Below are 24,980 nucleotides of genomic sequence, written 5' to 3' on the forward strand. Positions count from 1 at the left end.
ACGTTTATGGTAACCGAGTGCAAACCCCTTCAAACAATACCTGTTCACTTTAGTAGGAAAAAAAATAAGAAAGTGTCAGAAAATTAAATCACTTCAGCCAGGTAGTGCAGAGGCAGACATGACTCACAGATGGGGCTTGACAAGTCTGATGAAAGAAGAGATTTCAGTAACAAAATCCTGTCAGAGCATGTCATGCCTCTGAGCTCTGCTGAAGATGATCTGTGTAGCACTACTTGACATGCTAAGCAACTCTTACAGACTTTACATTTATAGTACACAGAATAACTCTTAATTGAAGGACTTTCAACTTAAAATTTGCTTAAGACTATTAACTAACCTTTTCTTTCATTCAGAGCAATCATTTTAGCCGGGCAACATGGTACTGTAATGGAAGGATCTGTCACCTCACAGCTCACAATTCCATCCTGAGTTTGAGTTATCCTAGTTTTTCATTTTCTTCCCTTTGTCTGCGTGAATTTCTTTTAAATTCCTAATTTTGGTGGATTGACTATGCTAAATTGCCCCTTAGGTGTAAATGAGTGTGTGCATAATCTGGACTGGAGTCCCTTCTCCTGCCCAGTGTTCCCTATGATCTAAATCCATGAATGAATGAATAATTTCACTTTACTTCTCCTTACGCAAGTCCACTATTGAACTGAATTGTAAAGATTTTCATTTGTCTGTAATTTAACTGATAAATTTACAAAACAGCTCAGGTCTTAATGTAGCTGTGTGTTCCTGGGCAGGGATACTGCAGAACTGAGACAAACACATGTGAAGAATAAACTACTTTAGGGAAGGTCATTTGTCCAGTGACCCATGTAGTTTCTGCTTAATTAAAGAGCCATAATTTACCTAACTAAATAGGCAAAGAGATTTACGCAGGTTTATTTATTTTTATTGTTTGCTTCCAGTTAGGTCAATACCCTTCTGGCACATCTGATATTACATGAAGCTGTTTCTTTAACAACAGCTCTTGCTCTTGTTAATTCTTTGTATTGCGCTATGATTCTTCCCAACTTTTAATTGGAGGTAAATTCATTTCTGGCTTCTGAAAACTGGGACTATATGCACTAAACTATTATCTACAGTGAGAAGAAATAAGTATTCGGACACTTTTTCTTTTTGTTCTTTAATATGCTTCCAGTGCATGTGGCAACTTCACATAATATCTTTGGACTTTGTGCGCATAAATATGAACAAAAAGGTATTCGTTCATGAGCATAAAAATATGTTTAAAATACAAAATTGATAGAAAAAAGTATTCAGACACCAAAATTAGTACTTTATTGCAAAAGCTGTTTGATGCAATTACAGCTTGGAGATGTCCACAGTAAGAAGTAATAAGCTTTTTGCAGCATTATGGTTTAAATTCTGACCCATTTCTCTTGACAAATTGTCTTCAATTCACTAATCTTTCATGTGTCCCTCTGACAAGCTGCAATTTCAAAATCATCCATAAATTTTCAGTGGGATTCAAGTCAGGAGACTGGCTAGGCCATGAAAGGCCTTCTTGAATTATTTTGGGTCTATGTTTTGAGTCGTTGTCATGGTGATACATCTTCTCCCAGGATTCAGTTTATTGGTTAATGAGAATAAATTCTCCTCTAATATGTCCCACTACTTCACTCAATTTTTGGTTTGTTTGATGATGTGTAATGCCTTGGTACCGTTGACAGAAAATAAGCTTTATATAATGATGCTAAATTGATCTGAATTTGCCAAAGATTTCTATTTTGGACCAGAGTAGTTTGTTCTATCTGACCAGAGTATATTGTTCCAACAGAGTTCTGATTTGTATAAATGCTTTTAGACACATATGTCTGTGCTTCTTTTTTAGCAGCAGAGTTTTGCGTGGGCTGTAGGGATGGAGATGATTGTGGTGCAGTTCATTGCTTATTGTTCTGTGTGTAACTGTTGTTCCTGCTGCTTTCAGGTCAACCTGCAACTCTTTTTAAGTGACTGCTGTAAATTAGTTGCATGATTAGTTGTGTCTCCCTGAACTTTCTATTTGCATATTATCCAACCAATTATAATGAAAGAGTTGTTTAAGGTCTTTGCTATGGCTCTGTAGCTTTTTTTTTATTTGAGTGTCATTTAATGTTTTCCCTGGAGAACTTCAGGGAGCTCCTTCACCTTCATCATTATTGCTACTTGCTATGTGAAAGATTCCCAACCAAATACATTATGTCTGTAAATTTGAAGTGGATATATGCATAGTAGGTATATTGAATAACAAAAACAAAGTGTCTGAATACTTATTTCCCCTCACTGTATATAGGTGGAGGAAAAAGCCTCTAACTCAAGTAGATTCAAATTATACAGAACTGCCAGGGAGCTGTGCTGAATGGAGTTTTGAATGAACTGTTTAATAGTAAATTGTAACTTTCTCTATATATAAAAATAATGTATACATAATTTGTGTTATGGACAGATGCCTTTTAGTGCTGTATATACTGTACAGTAATCAAAATAACTGTTATTTCTTCCTTAATCAGAGAATAGAGGAATTAATGCATAGCCCAATTATAGTAAGTGTGTGCACAACAGTTTTGACTGTATATTTTACAGTAATTTACCGGCAACAGGGTTGCCAATAAAGTACTGTAAAAATTGTGAACATGTTTAGAGTAAAGTACCTTAATATCTTACATAGTATTAAACAACACATAATCCAATACATTTGCTCATTTCACTGATACTTTTAAAGAAATGTGACATACAATGCAGGATACAACTGTGCTGAAGGTTAAGGGTCTTACTCAAGGACACAACCATGGCAGCTTGGCAGTGCTGGGATTTGAACAGACAACCTTCTGCGCTATAACTCAAAGCCACTGAACCACCATAACTAGCTTAACTAACTTGCACTGAGTCAATGCAATCATTTAGTGAATTAAGTGGTAGAAGCTGTTGAATCAATGTAACTTATTTAAGCTCAAACCCCAGCACCAAACTGCCATGGCTGGGTCTATGATCAAGACCCTTAACCTCAGTTGTATTCTGCATTGTATGTCAAAAAGCATCAGCCTAATGAGCAAATGTACTGGATTTTGTATTTTGTACTATGTAAGATATTACAGTATTTCACTGTAAATATGTTTAGCAATGTTTATTGTAAATCTTTTTCTAGTACTTTTCTGGCAAACCTGAGACACCTCTGTATCACCACACACAAAATAATTTACAGTATTAAAGTCATACTATTAAGGTTAGCAAGTTAGAATTTGATCTCAGCAGTGTTACATAAAAAATGTAGCATAAAACTTACATAAAACTCTTAAAAATATTAAGCAGTGTTTTTGAGGTAAAGCTATCACTGATGCTCTGATTTTTTCTTCTCTTCTCACCAGCTTATGCAGAAGATGCGCTGTTTCATGGTCCAAGGTGGAGAACAGAGCCCAGTGACCTGATTCTCCCTATCTACTCTCCAAAGCAGGAGGCTATCCTAGCATGTGAGGCCTCAGGCATTCCTCTTCCACAGTACAGGTAATAGTTTTCTCTAGCACACTGTGCACTGCTTCTATGATCCTGTCACACTGATGGTATTGGCAAATTGGCAACGCTTTCCATGGGGGGATTGAATGGGAGACTAATAGAGCTGATTGCTATTGATTTTGGAGAGGAAGAGGCAGTTTGTTTGTCTCAACAGAAATACAGTAACCCACTGTATGGACAAGCGCTATCTCATGGCCCAAACTTTGCAAACTCTTCTATGCTGCACTGGATGTCAAGGTCATCATCATCAACCTTGTACACTAAATGGCTGAACCTTGGTACTACACAGGTTACTTAAACCCAGAAACACCATTACAGCTAGAGACTTGTTATTTTCTTGGCATGTGCAAACCTCAGCAGGAGCTTCATATATTAGCAAGCAACAAGCTTGATTTACTAGCATTTCCATGAGAGTAATACTGTACACAATTACATTGCAGTAGGACAGAAAAAAATTGCTTTGGAATCAGAAAGGAATGTAAATGACTAATTTGTGCTCAAGATTTCCAAGATACTGTCCCGCTTAGTCTCTGGACTGATATCTGGACTGAAAATAGCAGCCGGGACTGGCTGCATGGCAGATTGTGTTTCCGAGCTTGGGTCAGCATCATGCAAATCCTCAAGTAAGTGCTTGGGGGATGGGCACAGGAAAGGGACAATAACCTTGCAAGTGATATTTTGTTAAATAGACGTATTTGTCTTTATTCATTGGAGAACACAATGCTAGGTCAACAGCAGGGGGTATCATTATATTTGTTGTGTGAGATGAGGAGTGTTAGGAGCTAATCAGTTACACACCCAGCACCACATGAAACAAAGGAAAACAAGTGCAAAAGCTGTCTGCTACTCTTCAAACAGACAGAATTACTTAGATTATGCACTTTAATTAGAAATCCTTTGATTTATTCATGAACTTCTTGTAAACACGGCGACTGAATAGGATGCAGTTGCTTCTGCCAATTCAGCAAAAGGAACAGACTTTTGCAGACTCAGGAACAAACCTGGTCATGTTGCACCATAGTCTGCAATGTGAACAATGTTAGCTATTGCATGTACTAAAATTCTAAGATTCTATGGGATAGCAGGCACACTTGCTTTCCCTATCTGCAACATGGTTAAATTGCCGATTGCTGTGTTAGCTTCTCCGCATGTATATAATGGGCATCCGGTGATCTACTGTAATTACTTAGCCCTAATAGAGTACTAAAACCCAGAAATTAGTTAGCATTTTTACACTTCCGGTTCCATCGTATCAAAGTCAATGGATTTTTTTGAATGGGTTTTTGGTTAAATGCTTGAAATAAGGTCTGTGGTTAACACAAGCTCACGATATTTTCACGTTTTATTCTGTTACATAAAATCCATCAGTAATACACCACTTGTGATTTTGTAAAGCTTTTACATGTCTTGAAAAAGGCAGTTGCTAACAAGTGGCTAAATTGAACTACAGAGTTTGTCGGGGACGTTAAACGTCATAACGCCGAACAGAGAAAGTCATCTGCTACAGCTGTGTTTATATGTGTTCCCTCTATTTTTTTCTTGCTGAGCAAAACTATTTCTATTTGGCAGACCTTTCTGCCATTTGAACAGAAATGTCCCTTGAGCTGAACAGATTGTGCCTGCTCTTCCCTGCCTGGTTAGCATTAGCCAGCTAGCCTGGGAAGACAGTTCTCAGCAGCATTGAAAATTGTGATTGTCAGAGGTGTTGAACAATTAACATGACTTGCTACGCTGACAGCTAATGTAGCTAACTAGCATTATTTGTTGATAGGACTGAATTTGGGTGGCAGCAGGACTGTTTCTCTTTTGGTGTGCATTCCTGTTTGGGCTTTCAAAAAAAAGAAAGAAAGAAAAACACAATGCTGTTATGAGGGTCAAGTTTACCTGTGCCTGGACTGAACTGGACTGCAATTATATGCCAATTACTGTACTCTAATTAACTAACATTTTTGTGTCACCATTCTGCATGGATTTTATTTTATTTTTACTGAGTGGGAGCATCATCAGAAGTGTGCGAACAGATTAGGTGGAACAGCTACTCTCAAAGGTATATTACATGTAGTAATAAATGTATGACATTTTAACATTGTTTTTTCCCCCTGACATACATGTATGTTTACAGCATTTTTGAGTGGTGTTATAATTGATCCTCACACTTTTATGCAGTGTTGTGCCATTTCGCTCATACAGTACAGTAGCTTGTGACTCCTTGTTTCAGTGAAATTGTACACTTGGGGGAATGCTGGCTTAGTGTTTAGCACGTTTTCCTCACACCTCCAGGGTTGGAGGTTTGATTCCGACCACCGCCATAGGTGCGTGGATTATGTACGTTCTCCCCGTGCTTCACGGGTTTCCTCTGGGAACTCTGGTTTCCTCACCCACTCCAAAGACATGCGCTGTAGGCTAATTGTCATTTCCAAATTGTCTGTAGTGTCTGAGTGTGGGTGTGTGATTGTGCCCTGTGATGGATTGGCACCCTACCCAAGGTGTCCCCTGCCTTGCGCCTCGAGGATAGGCTCCAGTCTCCCCATGACTCTGTGTAGGATGAGTGGTACAGAAAATGGATGGATGGTTGGATGGATGAAATTGTACAGCACTCACTGACGATATGGATAAATATGGATATGTATGATGATCTCTGTATAAAAGTATAATGTCTATAATTTAAATAATTGTTATAAATTAACTAAAAAAAGCTGGAAATGTTACACTAGTGTCAGCTCTTTCCTACTATAAACCTTGAGGTCTTTAAGTCATGATTCATTTCAGAGTGGAGGGAAAGAGCAAAGGTGAATGTGTCAAGACATGGATTACTCTGAAGTCGGCAAAGTAAGTGTTTGATTTAAACGAACGAGTCATACACCTGCATTACCATCCCGGCTCTGACAAAGACACTTCATTCAGCACATACCCAGATGCTCAAATCTAACATCTGGAGTTCTTATAAAGTCTTCTGCAATTAGGTACTGATCGGTTTTTACAAGATCTGCTGTTCTGAACGTCAAAACATCATTCATCTACGTTGAAACTGAACAGCGTGCATCCAACAGGTGAAGTCATCATCAGTCTCGCTAATGTGTGGCAGTATTGATGGAACAGAGGGGGAGCTAATGTTGAGTCAAGGAAATCTCTGATCCAACAGCAGCTAGGGAAAAAATAGAAGAAGCTTATGTGACTTTTCCTTTTAGAGGTTTGAAGCCTTCTCCTATTCCAGTGAAGCTGGCATCAACTCAGAGAATAGCACCATGCCAGAAGGGTTTTTTTTCCCCTCTGTCTCACTTTTCTACAGAGCTGCAAACATAGTGTTGAGTCAGAGTGGAGCTTTTTGGCATGACTCACAAATCTAGAAAGACTCTAGAAACTCAATAAACTTGGAACTTAGAGCTGGCTTTGAGACAAAATTGTGACGTATGAGGCCTTCATATAGCACTTTTGGGCAAATTGAATGCATGTTTGTTCAGCATGTTGTAGACATAATTTGAAAAGGATTTGATGTTGCCTGCAGCAGCTGTACATTGGCACCATAACTGATTCTTAATTGATTATGAGTTGAAAACTGTTCATTTGATCCATTCATGAACAATGAATGGAGGTCTTGCAGGCAGATGGTGTTAGATGGAGATTCGTGGGCTGTAAGGTGAATACTGTGCGTTATGCAGCTTTGAAGGTCAGCCAGAGTTCATGGTGACTAAGCCAGGTGCTGCAGAGTCCCTTATCCTCACAATCCTCCTGAGTCAAAGAGGTGTAAAACAGGAGAGCCTTCATCACTGGGCTGCGTGGGGCAATAAGCTAATAAAAGCACGAAGAAAATAGGAGCTGTTTACAAGATAAAATAGAATAGCATTTTACGGCAACATAATTTAAGCTTGTTCTGTTTATGTTTATATTTTATGTTTTATGTTGACTTCAGAGTGTTAACTTCGCCTATTAATTAATATACAATTCCAGCTGTATAGTTAGTCTTAGAACCAGAGAAATTGCATCTGGACCTTTTGTAACTTGAAAGCAGGTTTATGGATAAGTAAATCATTAGAAAGTGGGCTGATCACTCAGTTGTTAAAAATTCAGAAATAACACACAAAGAGTCAGAGGTGTGCTTGTGCCAGTGCTCGTTAGCAATGCTCTCTCCTTTTCGTTTCCTGCATTTGGTGCTTTCTGGTTTATGTTTGTCTTTAGTTCCTGCCACCAAACATTTTAGTTTAAAGATAATTCTACTTGTATTGTACAGCATGTCGGTATTATCTGTGGGATTTATTTATTTATGTATTTATTTATTAATTATAACAGGTTTTGGACATTGAAATAATGCTGTATGAATAACAACAGTGATAATGATGATGATCAGCTATGGGCAGTATTTCTGATACACATATCTGAAATACAAACTACTATAGTGTATATATTTCATAAACAGATTCTCATGTGAAAAAAAAAGATAGACATAAAAAGACACACCCCAGAGCTGCTCTATAACAAAATCCCCCCCCCCCCCCCCTTTCCCTATTAAAGACTTCAAGGCCAGCACCTTCTGAACAGTTCCTGAGCAGCACAACTATGCCTCTAAATCATTGAGGAAGAGATAGCGATGAGAGATATGAGAGATATGAGAGATCTGACTCCAGCAGATAGCAAAACCCCACTGTCCGGTCCTTCTTTATTTTCCTTTACTAGATGTTTATTGTGCTTAAAAGATTTCAGTTGATCAGATCAGTTCAGATGATCAGTTTTAGCTGTTGTGATCTGGTCATATTAAACACTTTCCTATGACTCTTCATGATTTAGTGAAGACCACAGTGTGGTATCTAAAAGATATCTAGACTTAATGTTGGCTTAGACTTAGACTTAATGTTGGCATCCACCAGGACACTAATATTACCTTAATTAAAGTACCCGAGTGATCTTGTGTGTCCCTTAAATATATTGTTAAATGTTTTCAAACATTTGGCATTTAATGGAGATTCAGTATATTTGGAGTGTTTAGTATTATTGTTTGATATATTTATGCCCATCCTTAGTGATGATTGTAATGATGATAATGATGATGATGATGATGATGATGATGGTGATGATGATTGGATGGATTACAATGAGTGTCTCATAATTGTATATCAAAATTATTTGGAAGAGGTTATATCAGCCTGCTCTCGGCACACGTCTCATTACCTGAAAATAAACCAGTGTCTTGTTGGCTCTATCCTCCTTTTATGCAGCATGGAATTTGGCCCATTGGAAAATAAATTTGTCACGGTTTGGATAGGCGCTTTTGTAAGTAAATTACTTGTTCGTCACTTTTGGACATACCAGGCACTCTATTGCCAAATCTCTATCATCTGTGCTCTTTGAGATCGACTAGTGAAATGAATCAGTGAATGCTTGAATGTGTCAAAGAATGAATAGATTAACAAAGCAATGATTGGTCATTTAAAAGGGTTAACTATTAATCATTGAAGCATTTAATGTGTGCGTGTGTGTGAATGCTAGGGGTTGCATGAATACAAATGTTTACTATCCATCCATCTATTTTCTGTGCAACTTATCCTACACAGGGTCATGCGGAGCCTGGAGCATATCCAAGGGGATAGTAACCCATTGCAGGGCACAATCGCACGCACAGTAACACACCCATTCACACACTATGGACAATTTAGAGATGCCAGTCAGCCTACAATGCATGTCTCTGGATTAGGGGAGGAAACTGGAGTACCCGAAGGAAGCCCCCAAAGCACGAGGATAGCATGCAAACTCCATGCACACAGGGAGGAGGGGGGAATCGAACCCCCAACAAAGGAGGTGCAAGGCACACGTGCTAACAACTAAGCCCCCCAAATTTTTAGTAGTTGACCAGTAATTCAAAAAGGTCGGCTAGTTTTATGATATCAGTATTTTTAGGAAGCAGTTCTACATGCTACAATTTACATTTTCAGCTTCAGTGATGTTTAGGCAACCCTATTAAGACTGAAAGTAAATAAATCGATGCAATAAAAGTGCAAAATAATAAATCTGTGAATTATATTAAACTGTTTGATGATGTACCAGTTCTCAAAATGCGTACATGTAGATGGACTGCAGGCTCAGCTGAAAAATCACTGATTAACTGAGCTCATAGCATGGAAACTCCTTAATACTTAGTGATGATAAAATCCTAGCTTAATGATGGATGGAGGATGTGATGTCTACAGTAGCATCTGGGAGCTTTTAATGCCACGTTTAACTCCAGCCTCAGTAACGTCGGAAAATGAGTCCTGATCGGCTTCTTTGAGCTGCCACGAGCCGCTGATCTGACTCTAAACTAGCTGAGTGGGCTCTCGCGTGGTCTTTTGCACACCTCTCCACTTCATGCAAAGTGATATCAAAGTGTTAATGATCAAAGAGAATTTTTTTTTTAATTCCCCAGTGCTGTGACTGCAGAACTGACTTCATGTAGTCCAAAATATTTTCAGACTAACAATGAAAGTTTTTAGTGCTTGTGTGTGTGTGTGTGTATGTGTGTGTGTGTGTGTGTGTGTGTGTGTGTGTGTGTGTGCGTGCGTGCGTGTATGTTGCAGTGTGGTGCACATGCTCACACTTTAGTGTGCACATTTTTCCTGGTAAAGCTTTTTCAGCCTGCAGAGAAGACCCAGCCATCCTATCATTTCAGTCTGCTTCCTGTCCTCGTCGATTACTTTCAGTGAGCTTTCACTGAACCCTCACCACTCACACACTCACAGAGAACTGCTGCACTTAAGAGAAACGAGCTATTTTCTATTTATATACTAACAGGCAACAGACTATAAAACAGAATATATAATATTCCACTAGTCATGGTTAAGTGTGCTCATGTCTAGGCCTCAGGCTGAGCACGTTATTACAAAACATTATTTTATTAATGTAGAATAATAAAAATATATATTTTCTTTCTATTTAAGCATTAAAGAACTTTTTTTGGGGGCATCTGACCTACATGAGGACAATTCTGCAAAATTGTGTAGCTTTGTCTCTATAAGGAGAATGAAAACCACACTCCATGTTTGGCCATTCAGGTGCATTATTTAAAGCAAATGCAAACATCAGTCGAAAACGGATTCCACAGCATGCACTGTGGAAAAATGAAATAATAAGATGAGAATCAGGATGAGAGACAGAGACAGCATTGCTTTTGTAGTCTGTCAGAGCCATCCAGGGACAGTCATAACTGCTTTGTATAATAAAGAAGCTCTGCTTCTGCTTCCTTGCTCATTAGATTTCTATAGCAAAAGAACAATATTGATTTTTCCTCCTTTCATTTATTTTTTTTCCTACAATCAGCATGTCATACATTCTCAACAGCCCAAGACTAAAATCCAATCTTGTCATTTCTTGTTCTAAAGAAATTAGTTATTAGCACTCAGGATTCTTTTGAGTGAAGTACATTTGTTGTGGTTTAGCATTATCTTTGGTGTACTTGAGGATTTCTCTTCAGTATTTGAGAATTTTTAATGGCCATGACCCATGCATCTAAATCCATTGATTATTGTCAACTATTATTGAGCTCTGTATAATTACTCAGTTTACCTTCTGGACAAGCAGTGTTTAAAGGAATACCTAATGCCAGAATGGAAGGCCCTCGTCAGTCACTAGAGATTTTCTGACAGCATGGTGCTGCTATCTACAGAGGAACTACATTCACAGCTTCAATCAGGAATTCTTTTTTGTTATGCCCACAGCCTGATGCCTGTCAAAATCAATGTCAGTACGTATCAAATTATTATCCTCTAGACACTACATGAATTCCAGTGTTTTATTTTCATCTGTGTGATGTTTCTGTAAACGTGTCTGGAGTTCTCAGTAATCTCAAAATCAGTATGGGATTGATCAATTCCAGATAATCACACTTTCATAATTCCTACAGTACATTTCTCAGGTGAAGTAAGTGGTATGTCTTGATCCTTCAACACCCTCTTGCACCTTATTATTTTTTTAAATCATATTTTCCGTTAGTTTTAAGGTCTTTGTCTCACCTATAGCACTTAAGCCTCAGATTTGAACAGGTTTCCACAGTACTTTATTGGCAAACCAGACTATTCTAGCATCATATTGGGCAATCTTGTAGGATTGGCAAATGTAGTGTACTCGAAAATCCATGCCCCTGGGTTTTTAGCCAACAGAGCTTGTGCAGCGTTCCTTGCAAGTGTAGCCTTGTGTAGCTTTGCGTGTTTTTTTGACACAGCATGTTCCTATACTCTCTGGAAAGTATTCCTTATCTGGTGGAACATTCTTTGAGGTTTGTCCTTCCAGGATGAAAGAATTATTCACTCATCCTTCAGTGTATTCTAGTCCCAAATAATGTTGCATGGCTAGGCTTTGCTATTGTAGCCCAAAAATCTTTCAAACAGTAGCACAAAGCCATTATCACTATGTAAAACAAGTCAGTTGATATTGGCATATACAGTATGTTTTGATTTCATGCTTAAAGTTTAAACACATAAGGAATAATTAATCAATGTAATAAATGGTGAAGAGATGTGTTAGATTTCCATGTATCCCAGGAATCTCAGATTATGCCTGTCCGATCTTCCGTCATGCCTTCCAGCCTGTTCTACAATTACTTCTATTAACTTTTAGCTCTGTGCTGCTATGAGCTAGAAAGTGTGATTTGCCTCAGAGTGTTTCAGATCGATCTGGGGAGCCTAAGTGAACACACACGGACGGACACATGCATGCTTAAATAGACGTACGAGTTTATTCATGCAAACCAAGAGTATTTATACACATTGATAAGAAGCAGTGCGTGGACGGGTTCTACTCGTCCAGGTGTCAGACAGATTTAAACATAACACACAGCACATAGTCATAATACAAAATAAGTCCTGTGTCATGTTGACACGGAAATACATAATAATATAATCAAGGATAGCAGTTGATCAGCTTATTTAAAGAGGTAATTAAATGAATACAAGGTAATTAAATGATTACGTTCATCATAGGTATTTGATAGCAGTTCATAATATAAGAGAGTACGTGATATAAGAGAATTTCCTTTCAAGGTGTGATTCAACTTGTCATGTTACAGAGAAACCACAAAAAGTCTCTGTCCTGAAGACTCACCTGTGGCAGACAAAATTGAAAGGAACACATTTATCTCTAACTGTTCCAATGCACTGACACCAGAGACTCATTCCATAAATGTTAAATAAACTTCTCCTTCCAGAAAGATTCACCATGTAAGTGATTATTAATTTTTATTTGTTAAATAACAGCATGTTTAGAATTTGTCTCGTATTACTAAATTATTTGAATCTGTGATTTGAATTATAACCAACACTACTATCAAACCAACAATATTGTGGTATAACAACATTTAAAATATTGAAAACTAATGGAGGCTGAGATGGAAGCAAGTGCAGGTATGGCAGTTTAATCAACAACACGTCCAAAGGATAAGGCAGAAGACAATAATCATGAGCAGGCAGAGGTCAGGCGATCAGGCAAACAGCACAAACAGGGCAAGGCAGATGAAGAGATGAAGTCGTAAACGTGAGCAAAGTCAAAACTCCAGAATAAACAGACATGAAATCAAGGCTTGGTAAACAACAGAGATAAATGGCAACTGAGTGTATACCTCAGAAAGAGTGAATGCATAGGAATGTGAAGGAGTGAATGCATATGTGGTTGTGATAGTGCTGTGAATTAGTGTTCTGGGAATTGCGGTCCCTGGTGGCCATGTTTGTAGGCAGCAGTGCAGGATGGGAAATGTAGTCAGTGATTTACTGTGATATGACGGAACACCCCAATCCAGGGTGCTAAAATGCACCAAAATGCACTCTCTCCCTCGGTGGTTCTGGCCCTCGGGGCAAAATGTTCACACAGCCCCTCAGGTTCCAATGCAGGCATTGTGCAACAAGTAGAAGGTTCCTCAAGGAGCCGAGGAGCAGACATGAGGCTGGGGCTGGTTCGCCGGGGTCATTAGGCGAGACACAGGTTTGGGAAGTTGTGTCGTCAGCTTTAGATTGGGGGCTTGACATGGTGGGCCATCTTGTCGGCCTTTCTTGAGTGTGGAGCGACTTCCTCAGTGGATCATGGAGGAGGAGCGATGTCCTCGGGGCATAGGAAAGTGGAGCGATGTGGAGCATTAGATCCCTGGCGTAGCGGCATCCAAAGCAGAGTAGGGAAGCAAAGCCGAGCTCATGGCTGCAATGGGATATTACATATATATATATATATATATATATATATATATATATATATATATATATATATATATATATATATAAAATATGTATATATAATTTGAAATCCTTTAATCAAGTTACTCGGTAAATACGACAAATTAATTAGTAGTTACATGAAACCTGAATCCTGGAGGCCCTATGAACGTTCATTTCAATTTTAAAAGTTGAAAACAGAGAACACGCCATCAAGGTCTTTTGGATCTTCAAATATTCTGTTATGTGTTTCAGTATTCAGCCTGCATTGAAATAAGCAGTTGGATAAACCAAGCTAGTCTTTACCATTCAGTTTCTAAAACCATTGGTTCATTACTTATAATGGTCATTGGTATACTTTTTTTTTTTTTTACCACTTTCTAATGTTTTTGTAACACCTCTTATGGAGTGGTACACAACAAACTCCATGTTATGTACATAAGATTTGATTCATGCAAAGCTCTGGTAGCATAATGAAGGTGAGCTGATCAGATCGATGTGTTTGATTAATGCTCATGAGTGCAATTCTCCCTAGATGTGAGAGCTGATTGTGTTTGCATTTCCGCAGATGGTCTCTGAATGGGACACTCATTGATCTCGACGGTGACGAAAGGCGTCATGTGTCTGGAGGGAACCTGATTATCAACACACTGGATCGAGACCAAGATGCAGGCGTTTACCAGTGCTCTGCTGCCAACGCCCGAGGAATTATCCTGAGTCACAGAGCCACCGTACAGTTTGCATGTAAGTTCAGTGGATCTAATTCTGCAATTCTAAGCTCTTCACTTGACTCAGCATCCTTTTGACAAAGGGTTTTTCGTTTTAAAAGGATTTACTTTCCACTATTCCAGGGGATAATATACATTTCTCTTTGTTCCTGCAAGCTCTTGCAAAGGAATAGCATTTGCAAACATATAAGCCAAATGTGATTATAGCTTTGCTTACACTGCTTAGTAGTCCAAAAATACTGATGTTCAAGTGCCCTGCAAGTGTGCATGACATGGGTCAATACAGCACACATTTAGATTTATAGCATTTAGCAGACACCCTTATACAGAGCAACTTTTAGTACTTTTTAGTCTTCATCAAAAACATATCCTCATGCTCGCTTACTAGGTCAGGGACTAAGAATACCATCAAGCTAAAGTGTTAATTCAAGTGCTTGGTGAAGACTCTTTTGTCTTCACTTAAAGACAGCCAATGACTCAGCAGTTCATACAGCCACAGGAAGCTTATTCCACCACCTGGTTGCAAGGACAGAGAAGAGTTTTGATGCATGTCTTCCTTGTATCTTGCGGGAGGGTGGGTCCAGTTGAGCGGTGCTAGTGTTTCGAAGGGAACGTGGTGCAGTGTAATAAATGCTTTAATGTAGGTGAGCACTGATTTCTTTTTTTGCTTTGTATGCAAGCATCAATGTTTTAACTCTGATACGGGGAGCTACAAGAAACACAAACACCTGCCAAGAGTGAGTTGCAGTCATCCAGTCTCGAGATGACAAAGAACTGAATAAGTATGTGTGGCCCCTGTGTACATAAAAGGCCAGATCCTCCGGATGTTGTGAAGGAGAAACCTGTATGACTGGGTCAGGTTAGCGATATGAGGCAGTGGTTGGCCCAGAAATACCCCAAGGCAAGAAAGATAGTTTGTCTCTAATTATCCTAAGGACAAAATAAGTTTTGACCTTGTTGAAGGTCAAACATTTGTCTCAATATTTTAAACTCACAAAAAATATCAAATAGAACCTTAGAGTGCCATCTTTTGATTTATAAAACTTAATAGATAATTGCATTTGTCAGTATTTATTATTCTTCACCAACAGAAGTGCAAATATCCATTCTTGTTTACTAAATCGATGACAACACTTTTTTTTTTGTTCTTTTTTTTTTTTTTTAACTGTAAACACATTCAGTAGTTTGATTCAGTTACAATTGGTCATACAGTATATGACAGTCCAGTTTCTTTAAAGACATTTCAATTTCATCCAAGTATATTCCAAACAACTAAAATGCTACATTTTGCTTTAGTATCTGGTTAAATCAAAAACCATTTTCTAATAATTTAATTAATTTATGACCAATCTGATTTTCACATAGTATTTGATTCTTTTAAACATCTGTATACTCATCAGATATTCCTTCTTCCACACAATGTGAAAATATTCAAATTCAAAATAAACTCCTGTTTGTCACACACACACAACCATACACAGCACGACGTGTAGTGAAATGCCTTTTACAACTGTCCGTGACATAAGTAAGAATTATTGACCACGGGCCATTGAATTATTGAGATGGTAATGCCGTTACACCTCGGGTGTGCATTATTTTCTAATAATTCAACAGACTGGAGTCAATCATTCCGCTTGTACCACAGTTACAACACCTCAAGACATTGTTCAGATGTTTTATTTCAAGACATTTATCCGGTATTTGTCCTTAAAATGTTCTTGTGTGTGGAACAAATTTATTACACATCCCAACTCAAGCCTTCATTGCTAATTCCAAAATGTAATATTAGAGCTAGTAATGGAGGCTTGAGCCAATGATATGCAGAGAGTTCACAAATGTTGTTTTTTTCGTTTCATGTCGATAATATAAAAATCAAAAAAAATAAATAAATATCAATTTGTCTACTTGTTCACAGGGTTTTTAGTTTTTTTATTATTGTAGAAAATACAATGAATAAGTAAATAAATATTGATATTTGTCCACTGGCTTTTCTGTCCCATTACTGCAATCACACGTGCTCTCTCGCACTCTCTTTCATTTTTCTTGCTTTTTCTCTCTCTCTAATAACTGCATGTCAATGGCTCAAGCCTCCACTTCGCTTCGTGGCCACATTACCACCTCTGATGTGCAGTATTTTTCTAGTAATTCAACAGCCTGTTGTCAGTCATTCCTTTCATATTTCTGGAAAAAATATTTCTGTCATTGTGTTTGTTGTTAGCGCTGTGTGCTGTGGACAGTAGGTTAACTTTTCTGTTATTTCAGTTAAATTGACGAAGTGATTTGGAACTGTACTGTGGTCAGGACCTGACTGGAACTACTTTACTGGAAGTACTGAAAAATAATTGCACACCTCAGAATGTCTGTCAGCCAATCAGAATCGAGAATTTAACAGTGCTGTGGTATAATATAGAATCGACCAGAATTTCCTTGTGTAAAGTTATAAAAAGAAAAGTTTTTTTTTTTTTTTTTTAAAGGATGAAAAATATAAGGATATTAAGATGTTTGGCAGCAACAGTGTGACTATAATTGGGATAAAGTGCAAAAATTTGCAATTATTTGTGCAGAATAATGCTGTGCAACATTAAGCTGAGGTATTTGTATTGAAATTGCCCACATATATGATAAATATGTCTAAATGCAGGGCAATACAGGATGAAATGGTTACTGAAGATGAATGAATAGAAGATTTTTTTAAAGGAACGTAGGAGGTGTGGGTGTTGTGTAAACAAGTCCAAGCTCTAGTCCTTAGTGTTGTCTTGGTTGAGGGCCTGAATGGCCTGTGGGAAGAAGCTCCTCCTCTTTGTGTTGAATACCCTGAAAAGAACAGAAGCGGTTCCCTGTCGGCAACAGCGAGACACATTGTATTCCCTTCACACATTGCATTCCCTCAAATAAGATAGTTAGCTAGGTAAAGTGTGGGAAGTCAGCCAGCTATCAAGAGAGCAAGAATTGAATGGACAGAGATAATTCTGTGGTAAGAGATGACATTAACTCATTAAATGTTGTATAGATCCCCCTCACACCAGAATAAGCTGAACTAGACTGCCTCCACAGTAGGTCTGGCTGATCCAATTACAATCCAATCACAACCCCTACTGTGTGCGTTTAAATTTACTTTAATGCGGTTAAATGCTATCTGATCATGATTGGATCACCGAAAATGCATGTTAATGCAAGGTGTAAATGAAGCATTTTACCCGATTCTGTGTTTGAGGATATGTGCTTGTCTGCATTTATTTGAACAAGGAGTTTTTGTGGCTACCCCTTGCTCATCTCTCGAGGCTGTTCAGATTTGTAAGGCAGCAAATGAGATTTCCCAACTGAACAAAGTGAAATCGAACTGGATGTCAGATACAACCAGCTGACAGTAGCAGAGAAGTGTTTGATTGGATACAGACTCCATCGCTGATTCTCATTATTCATGGAGTTTCCATCTTTAAGCAAGTTTCGAACACTATACTATAGACTTATGTTGCTGTGCGTCAAGGATGGTGTTTCCTATACTGTAGGCATGGCAAAATGTAGATGGATATGCAAAAGTGATGACTATACATTGCATATTTTTTTTAGATACATTTTGCCTTATATACAGTGGGGTCTAAAAGTCTGAGACTACACTGAACGTCTGGGATTTTTTCCCCCATTTTAAATTGGAAATTAATAGAACATTTTAGAATTCTGAAAATTTTGATACAAGGAAAGGAAATGTTCACCTTAAACATTCAATATATGTGCACTATTTCTTTGTCACTAATTAAATGTAAGCAAATGTATTATTTTGACCATGTTAACTCCTGTTACTGTTAAAGGTCAGATTTTCCTTGAGTCTTATCCCTTTCAATGAAGCATGTGCTCAGATGACACTCTGATGGATTTGATCCATCATGAATCATCAGGTTTTACGGAAGTTTGAAAAGTATTTTCAGCAGTTGTTTTCTGTTAGTCCTAAGAGTGCCTGTAACATTAAAATTTCCTTATATTATATATATATATATATATATATATATATATATATATATATATATATATATATATATATACGTATATATATATATATATATATATATATATATATATATATATATATATATATATATATTTCCTTTTTTATATATATCCTATATATATTAAAAAATATATATTTTATATGATACTCCCATCCATCCATTTATTTTCTGTACTGCTTATCCCACAGGGTCGTGGGGACCCTGGAGCCTATCCCAGGGGCATGGGGTATAAGATACGTTTATGATGAATTAAAAACTTTTATAGAAGTTATTTAATTGATAAAGGATTTGCTAATAAAGGTTAAGCTGATTTATAGCTAACAGGTGGTCATGAATCATGGCTGCACAGGCATGTTTCTGTTACATTTATAGTATATATCATCCATGATGATAGTATTAAGCTGTATCTTTAAAAGTTTAACTTAACTGCACAAGCTAAGATTCTGCCATTTTTATGATTCTTTTAAGCGCTGCCTTAAAATTCCTACTTAATAACTTTCTGTTGTTTTTTTTTTAACCTGTAACTTGCTTTGAACCATATATATATATATATATATATATATATATATATATATATATATATATATATATATATATATATATATATATATATATATATCAGTTTTTATTTTAGCTGAATATTAGCTTACCATATTTATTAGAAACACCTTGTTTATTAGGAACACCTGCACAAGTATCTAATTTTCATGCACAACAATCTCTAGAATTTACACAGAATGGTGTGAAAAGAAGAAAAAAGAAAGTGCAGCAGTTCTGAGGCCGGAAACACTTTGCTGATGAAACAGGTCAGAGGAGAATGGTTAGAGCTGATAGGAATGCTGCATTTCAAAACTCACAACCAGAGCTTAATACATCTCTAAAATGTATCACACCTGCGTTCCAGAACCTTTATTATGCATGTATCTGCAGCTGGATAATTAAGGTCTCACACATCAATATTATCAAAACAAATAGTCCTAAATTCACCAAAAGTAAAATAGAATTTAAAAAAAAAAAAAAAAAACCTGCAATAAAAATGCTAATCTTATAATACCGGTGCTCAAATAATGCTAATAGCCAATCGGTAGCCTCTTTCACATAATATAATCATTTCAAGTTCAAAGTTCACCTGAATTCACTGTCACAAAGCGAAGCCTACAGTCATGTAGCATGAGTTGTTGTGTCATGGTGAAAGAAAGCAACTATTAGTAACAGCATTTTTTAAGAACACAAACAAGGACAATGAGGAAACTAACAATGAAAATGATAATGAAAAAAAAAAAACAGAAAAAGAGTGTCCAAGTGAGTCCAAGAGATAGTCCAAGTGAGTGAGTGTCTGCAGGTCACTGATGAAGCAGTTTGGCGACTGTTCCCACAACTAGCAGTGATAATGCTAGCGTGATTGTAGAAGGAAATGCTAGTGGAGTAGAGAGCAAGACGGTTAGTATAGGTTTGTTCAGCGGCGAGGAGACCAGCTTGGAGAACAGTGGGCCCACACAAACATCGGAAAAAGACTCAACAGAAATATGGTCAGCAATACAGTTTAAAATTAAGCAAACAGACTATACTTGGCTAACGCTGGCCAATTCAAACCTTGGCTGTGCAGCATGTCAAAAAATAGGGTTTTTAGGACAGAGAAAACAATGGGAATGAAGTTAGCAACAGAATGGGTATCCTGCACAATAACTTCCACAGCAGCCAACATTGACTACATTTAGACAGCAGTAATCTAATTATTGACCTTATTCTGAATAAGACAATATTGTGATTAAGGTGTTTACATGAGTCGCGTTTAGAATATTCCTTTCATGTTCCTGTTTTACATGTTATAGAACATAGATCGATTAACAGCACACGTCATTATGTCACCGCGCCACGCCGTCCGACGTCCCTCCAGAATTTCACATATCGACATACAGTTGGTCTTCGTTATGGGACCGTATACAGTTTTGGGTGTTTTTATTTTAAATTTTTACGAACGCTTCAAGTGCAGTTAATTATTTGTCATGCTGTACGTGCAAATAGACGACTGCTTGAAGCTGTGGGCTGCGTCCCAAACTGCATACTTACATACTATATAGTAGCTGAGATACATGTATTTCTCCTACTATATAGTAGGTAAGTACGCGGTTTGGGACGCAGCCGTGCTCTCATTTGCCGTAAAACGGTTTAGCGCTGCCGTGTGTGATCGTGTCCTGTCGCAAAACGTGGTGAAAACCCTCACACGACGTTAATAGTGTAATTAAGATGTGTACATGTCTGTAATACACCTCGATAATGCAACTAAAACAGGAATACTCCACACGTCTTAATTCCATTTGTGTTTACTACGAGTATGACTTTAATCAGATTAAGGTCATCAATAATCGCTGTTTACATGCTAGTTTCTTAATCAGAGTATCGTCTTAATCGGGTTTATATCGGATTATTGTTGTCCATGTAAACGTACTGATTGTGAAATGCCAGAGAGCGCTCAGAAAGAAAGTTGAACAAATACTGACAACATCCAGGGTTTTTAGAACCACTTACAAGGAGGCTAAATGTTGTGAACCTGCATATGGATTTGAAAGTGAGATTGACTTAAATGGAATTAAATGGAGTTAACAGCCCATGTACAGTCATTGTGACTTTTAGGGAGTACAGGGACTCAAACACACAAAAAGTTCCATAAGGACTGAGACAGTTGTTGGCTACCGTGAATATCATACTAATCTTGAGTGGAGTGAGAGCGGGGTTTCTCCAAAAGGAATCTCAGTTGTAGCTCACCGCATGCATCCCTTCTCATCCCCACCATCTCGTCACCATCGTGGGCCCACTGTTTCACAAAGTTTAATCCTGAGCCACTTGTGTGCTCATGGATACGTAAGGGACACAGACCAACACACACACACTCAAAGCAAAACATGACACAGGGAAGAGTAGGAGGACACTGACATGGCAGCTTTGTGGAATATTTTGTGTTAGGTAAGATGTTTTTCCTTATGTTGTGCTGTTAATGTTAATTTATTGTAAGAAGGCCGACTGTATGAAACATAGCATTGTTTTTGAAGTGCTTAGGGTAAATGTGCTTTGTAGTTATCTGAGGTGACCGCACAGTAGGCCCACGGTTCTGTTTTGAAGGTTCAATGTTTCCGTTTGTACTGAGAATACTTACTGCTTTAAACGAATTACGTCACTGTACCAGTGTACCAATGTGGCCTACTTTTCAGCACTGAATATTGATGGCTATGTTAGAATCTAGAAGCACTTTTATGTGTCTATAAAGTCGGGGACTGGGACCTTTCGCATGCGTCCTGACTTCCCAGAACACTAAGAGGGTAGTGATGTAGATTAAGATAAATTAAACACTGCTCACATCATGTTAAACCTTGAGTTGGTTGGGCAACAGCCACAGAAGACTACATCATTTTCAACTCCTTGTTTCCAAGAACAGGAATATGATGGTATAGTGGGCACAAGCGATTCAAAACAGGACAGTTGAAGATTGGAAAAAGAGCAGGTGACATTTTCCCGACTGATTGCTGATTTGAACATTAACTGAAGCTCTTGACCTGTTTCTGCATGATTTTATGCATTGCACTGCTGCCACATGATTGGCTGATTGGATAATTGCATGTATTAGCAGATGTACAGACATTCCTAATTAAATGGACAAGGGGCATATGGTATATTTATCAACTGTTTGGAACTGAATAGTTTTTAATTCAGGGCTCTTCAAAAAGTCTAAGTGTAATAAAATTCAGCTACAACAGTATATGCACTACCAGCATGAAAATGGGTGTACCCATAACGACACACTGAATAGACTGCCCCATCTCCTATCTCTGCTGAACAGATTCTATTGCATACATGCAAACAAGATGGTCTTTTTCAGTGAGTTCACCTTTTGGTTCGACAATAACACAATGGGAATGAGTGGTGACATGTATCCATTTGAATTCATTGGCATGACACCAGTGGTATCACGTGATTACACACATTTTTCCCCAGGTATACGAATATTCAGTATAGAATATAGTATAATATTCAGAAAGGATAAGCGGTATAGAAGATGGATGGATGGATGGATGGACTGATGCAACTTCATAAAATAACTGTTTTAGTAATGCTTCACCTGACCTTCGAGGGTTAAAGAGATAAGAATCAACCTTCTCTGGCCTTATTCCTTTTGAATAGTAAGGTTCCTCTGCCCTCTGCACATCATTCTGCCTTGTTATTGATTAGATCTCTGGCCAAAGAGAGCATCTTACTCTCCCCTTAGGCTCCCACTATCCTCATGGGTAGTATAATGAATCTCACTTCTGGGGATTGGTTAAAAGGAGCTGCTTGACATTTATTTCCTTTATTGATCACTGGTTAGTTGAAGAGGGAGTGGCAACTATAATAGGGCACTATTTCTGCCAGATTCAATTACCTTCTGATAATGTGAGTATTTTCATAGTGATTTATTTAATATACAAATGAATCACCAGTAATTCCAAGGTGCCTGGTATTTATTTTATTAGAAGGTTTGCTATAGCACTTTAGCGATTTTGTGCTTAGCAAGCAGTTTTGCTTGAGGTTCATTAGTGACTTTGAATCCACATTACTTCTTAAATGGCTAATAAGGTTGGCTAATGGCTTAAATCAAAATGTCGAACTTGCTGGTTTCAACTTCAACCTTGTAGCTTTATATGAAATAAATATAAGACACAGAGAGAATCCCACAGCCCCAGCTTCCAGCTCCTGGGCTAAATTGTTTGACCTTCATGTCTGGACTGATATTAATGTTCTTCATTACAGAGCACCTGGACATGTACAGGCGCTATAGAGCTGCCTGGCTTCTTCTCAGATCTATGAGCCAAGCCATACCGATTCCAACCCAAGAGCTCGTTAATCATCCTTAGAGCCTCACTATCTCAAACTCTGAACCTTTCACACTGTTATTGTGAGCTGACCAAGTCCTTTTTCCACCTCCTCCTCTGTTGCAGTCTAGGACATCTCTTTCTTTCAGCAGGGACTCTCATTAGGTGAAGCTCCATCCACCACCCCCACTGAATCCTGTTTTCTTCACCACTACATCCCTTGTGCAGTTTGTCTTATCGGTCACACTGACAATTTTTTTTTGTTTGGCTTGCTGAGCTTGAGGCCCAGCTGTTTGTTTGAATCCTTACAAGCTTCTTGGTCTTGTAACACATATGAGGATTTTTAATCAGGCCAGGTGGGGAATAGCTGCCTGTAGTTTTTTTTTCCTCTTTGTGTTAATTTGATGTGCATGAATGGTGCAGAAACACGTTGACACTGGGGATGATGTTTTTAATTTTAAAGATTAGGGCTTGTTTGATAATAATGCTGATATGTCACCAACAATGACAGCTGCCCTCATGTTCCTTGCATTTGCTGTCTCCAGCCCCACTCTGTTTTATCCATCCCTCAGTCACATTCTCCCTCAGGAGCTAATACCCCAGTCCATGTGGTGTTTTGACACACTTGCAATATGCTGAAATCCATTTCACATCACAAAAACAGCAATCAGAATCTGGATATATATTTATCAAATAGTTAACTTGTCCAACAGGTCCAAACTGACCAATAGTATCACAGGCATCACTGTTGTTTAGTATAGTATATAATAGGTTAAGATTAAAACTCGACAGGGCATGCTGTCATGTGAAGCGTCTGCCGTAGAATGTGAATGAGTCCCTGTAAATGAGTTATTACTACAGAAGTGTTAACATATAATAATGCGTACATCATTATAAACAATTATTATTCATTTGAATTATAGCCGATTCAAGAATTCAACAGCAATGCGAACTATGACTTACAACATGCCAGTTGATGTAACAGCTTACTCTGTTTCAGGGATGTGAGAAAACAGCAAAGGTCATAATCATTACTTACTGTACAGTATATCTGCAAATATCAGTAGATATCTCAAGATCAAGGCAATTCATGGTATTTTAGTATATAGAAGTTTGATTAGAGTAGCAGTAGACATTGGCTGTATTGTGCGGGATATAAGGTACAATTATTTTCCTATTCAAAACACAAAACAGTACCTTACTATCTGTTTTATGTTATATGTAATGCTGTGTGTAATATTATATCTATGTATTATTTCATAGATCTAGATAACTTCAAAACCCAGCCAAGAAATGCTGTGAATGTGAGGGAAGGCCAAGGTGTTGTTCTGTTATGTGGAACCCCGATGCATTCTGGAGGTAAGAGTGATTATTGACATATATATTCACACTTTTGCAAAATTGTAATTGCTTGGATATGTATGTATCATATAACTCATATTTCAGAAAGCCTATTATAGACTATAGATATGTTGGCTGCTGTTTGCTAATGCGTCAATACAAGTGTGGATTGTCTCCTGGGAAGAATATGTGAAGATTAGGGAAGTGAAAACTCTTGGATGTGGCAGAGGTGCCAAAATAATGGATAGTGACTGAAATCTCAGCTCAAAACAAGACAAAAGAAAAGCGAATAACTATTATTTTGCATCTTGATGTGTTAACTGCGCTTCATCACGGCTTAGGTCTGAGTCACAGCTGTTCTACTTTACATGTTCAGCATCTTATTGGCCAGCTGATGGAACT

General features: G+C 37.9%; 1 protein-coding gene across 1 annotated transcript in view; it reads left to right on the top strand.

The window, feature by feature from the left end:
- cntn3b (contactin 3b) overlaps window positions 1-24,980 on the top strand; it is an 89,637-nt gene that overhangs the window by 14,684 nt on the left and 49,973 nt on the right. The window contains exons 3-5 of the mRNA XM_053683725.1: window positions 3,354-3,489; window positions 14,227-14,402; window positions 24,501-24,596. Coding sequence (XP_053539700.1) covers window positions 3,354-3,489; window positions 14,227-14,402; window positions 24,501-24,596 — 408 coding nt within the window. The remainder of the gene's footprint in view (window positions 1-3,353; window positions 3,490-14,226; window positions 14,403-24,500; window positions 24,597-24,980) is intronic.

This window comes from Ictalurus punctatus, chromosome 11, assembly GCF_001660625.3.
Source record: "Ictalurus punctatus breed USDA103 chromosome 11, Coco_2.0, whole genome shotgun sequence".
Taxonomy (NCBI): Eukaryota; Metazoa; Chordata; class Actinopteri; order Siluriformes; family Ictaluridae; genus Ictalurus; species Ictalurus punctatus.